This window comes from Oncorhynchus clarkii, chromosome 20 (genome assembly GCF_045791955.1).
Source record: "Oncorhynchus clarkii lewisi isolate Uvic-CL-2024 chromosome 20, UVic_Ocla_1.0, whole genome shotgun sequence".
Classification (NCBI taxonomy): domain Eukaryota; kingdom Metazoa; phylum Chordata; class Actinopteri; order Salmoniformes; family Salmonidae; genus Oncorhynchus; species Oncorhynchus clarkii.
In genome coordinates this window covers 68,539,265-68,542,313 of record NC_092166.1, presented here as the reverse complement: position 1 = coordinate 68,542,313, position 3,049 = coordinate 68,539,265, and the positions used below count along the sequence as shown (strand labels likewise).

Here is a 3,049-nt window from a genome sequence, read left to right as displayed (position 1 = left end):
CAGAGTGAAGGAAAAGCAGCTAATAAGTGTTCAATATATGTGGGAACTCCTTCAAGACTGTTGGAAAAGCATTTCAGGTGAAGCTGGTTCAAAGAATGCCCAGAGTGTGCAAAGCTGTCAAGACAAAGGGTGGCTACTTTGAAGATTCTCAAATATATTTAGATTTGTTTAACACTTTTTTGGTTACTACATGACACGTACATACATACGTGCTATTTCAGTGTTGATGTATTCATTATTATTCTACAATGTAGAACATAGTAAAAAAAAGAAAAACCCTGGATTGAGTCGGTGTCCAAACTTTTGACTGGTACTGTATGTACAGTTGCATACATGTTATGTACAGTTTATGTACATGCAGACATTCTACGTGATAGCCTATGACGCCCCCCTAAACTGCACAGGACCCAATTGCTTGTTATGACAATACCACCCACTCAGTGTCCGGATCCTCTAAGATGGTACATACACATTGATGTTATGTGTGTTCGTCTCATCCCACTCATGGTGCTTGTGTTGAGGATTCGGAGGTTTACAGCCCCTTGATTGTTTAATTAGATCATAGAGGATTGGTGAAAATCCTGTACCGACCTCTCCCCAAAGCAAAGCCTACCTGGATCAGCTTTGCAGCTGAAGAGGGGTGAGGCGAAGACCCATCAGCAAGTCAGTCAATGCAGTTACTGTCTATCAGAAAGCAGCTTACACAGTAGCCAATAGCCAAGCCCCTAGGAGCTAAGACTCTCTCTGTTGGATACCCACCATTCAACAGGTAAGAGCTGGGTTACTTTAATTCTTGTGTATTCCTATTATTTCTGATTAACATGGTCTGTTTAGAGTAGTCCGTTTTGGTTAGATAAATATTTTTATCAGATGAATGTGCAATAATTAGAGCAACAATAGAATATGGATTTTTTTTTGGCTAACCTTTATTTGAACAGGCAAGTCAGTTAAGAACAAATTCTTATTTTCAATGACGGCCTAGGAACGAACAGTGGGTTAACTGCCTGTTCAGGGGCAGAACGACAGATTTGTTCCTTGTCAGCTCGGGAGTTTGAACTTGCAACCTTCCGGTTACTAGTCCAACGCTCTAACCACTAGGCTACTCTGCCGCCCCATTGAAAATGTTGAGGATGTATGTGAAAGAGAAACTTGAATTGATGAGCCTACATTAATGGATTAGTCTACATTACTCATCTGCCAGTGATTCTCTAGCTGTCTAAATACCACATCTATTCTGTGTACATTTTCCTTTCAAAGGCAAGATGGCTCGTGATATGTCTGATAAGGAAATCCTGCAAATGGAGCTGGCTCAGCTAAAGATTGAAGTTAGCACAACACGCACAGCTGTGAGTATCTCTTTACAATATTACATCATATCTGAAGTGAAATGTTACCAAATCATAGAACATTTATCATGAAAGATGGCAGTATAACAGTGTTCTATTTGATTTAGATCGATATAAATCAATATACGTTTCATAGAAAGATGATTACAAGGAGTGAAATTAACATTTGTAAGAATGTTCAGTTAAATAATATTTCACTGCACACAATCTGCATTTGTATTTCCTGTTGTACTGCAGATGAATGTGAACATTTCATTTTTTATGTAACCACAAAACAAGCAAAGAAATCGTGGTGCATTCTCTTGCATGAGAAAAGTATTCTCATTCTTTTGCTCTTCACATCACCAGGTGTCAGTAAATTGCAAGGAGACAATGGAATGGGTGGAGGCCCAAACAGAGGGCGACCCACTCATAAAGGGCGTGTCAGATGACAAGAACCCCTACAAGGGAGACAAGGGAGGCTGCATTATAACCTAGAATACACAAACCCAGGGAAAAGAAGCCACACATTTTGATTTAATGAGAAACGGTGGAGGGCATTCAAACACATATGTAATCTGATATTTGGACAGACAGATAGACAGCTCAGAGACAAGGACAACTACAACATTTGTGTTGATGTTGTATTGTTACAAGACGCCAGATTTCCCTTTTCCCCATCTCTGGATATTTTCTGTTGATATCATTGTGTCTCTGTCAAATTGTAAATAAACACATCTAGGTGTGTAAGGCTGGTCTAGGTGTGTAAGGCTGGTCTAGGTGTGTACCTAGCTCATCTTGTGGTGTTATTCACTTTACTCTGCTAAATTAAAAGCACCTTCATTGTGATTAGTCTTCTTGCTGCTTGATGAAACTATAACAAATATTGGGGTATAGTAAGTATAATAATTGACATGTATACTATGTATGGAAAGTATAGTATCCACATTTAAACTTGAACAGTCTTACGGGAGTCGGGACAGTATCACGATGAGACGATTGAATCCCACAGCAACAGTCACACCATGAAGACACTGTTTTGTCTTACTTAAACAAGGGACTGCACATGCCCTTCACCTTCTTCTGTGATACCTGACAGCTGTAAAAGTAATCTCAGTAGTTCTTAGTAAATGTACAATAGGATCTATGAGTCAGGACAAGGAGGGGGCCTTCTGTGCCTCTACTTTATAGCTGCCTCCTAACCTCCAAGTACTTAGCTTATAACCAGTACTTCAGCCCTGACTTCCATTTAGAGTTTTTCATCTACTCTTAGACCAAATTTCACCCTCTAGAAAACTGTACACACACACACACACACACACACACACACACACACACACACACACACACACACACACACATGTTCAAAAGTTTGGGGTCACTTAGAAACGTCCTTGTTTTTAAAGAAAAACACATTTTGTCCATTAAAATAACATCAAATTGATCAGAAATACAGTGTAGGCGTTGTTAAATGTTGTGAATGACTATTGTAGCTGGACACTGCTGATTTTTTAATGGAATATCTGCATAGGCGTACAGAGGCCCATTATCAGCAACCATCACTCCTGTGTTCCAATGGCACGTTGTGTAAGCTAATCCAAGTTTATCATTTTAAAAGGCTAATTGATCACAAGAAAACCCTTTTGCAATTATGTTAGCACAGCTGAAAACTGTTCTGATTAAAAAAGCCATAAAACTTGCCTCCTTTAGACTAGTTGGGTGTC

General features: G+C 39.3%; 1 protein-coding gene across 1 annotated transcript; it reads left to right on the top strand.

Moving 5' to 3' along the window:
- Window positions 1-635: 635 nt before the first annotated feature.
- LOC139375668 (guanine nucleotide binding protein (G protein), gamma transducing activity polypeptide 2b) lies at window positions 636-2,080 on the top strand. Its single transcript, XM_071117471.1, has 3 exons — window positions 636-769; window positions 1,258-1,346; window positions 1,695-2,080. The coding sequence occupies exons 2-3, from the start codon at window positions 1,263-1,265 to the stop codon at window positions 1,821-1,823; spliced, it is 213 nt and encodes a 70-aa protein (XP_070973572.1). The 5' UTR covers window positions 636-769; window positions 1,258-1,262; the 3' UTR covers window positions 1,824-2,080.
- Window positions 2,081-3,049: the final 969 nt, after the last annotated feature.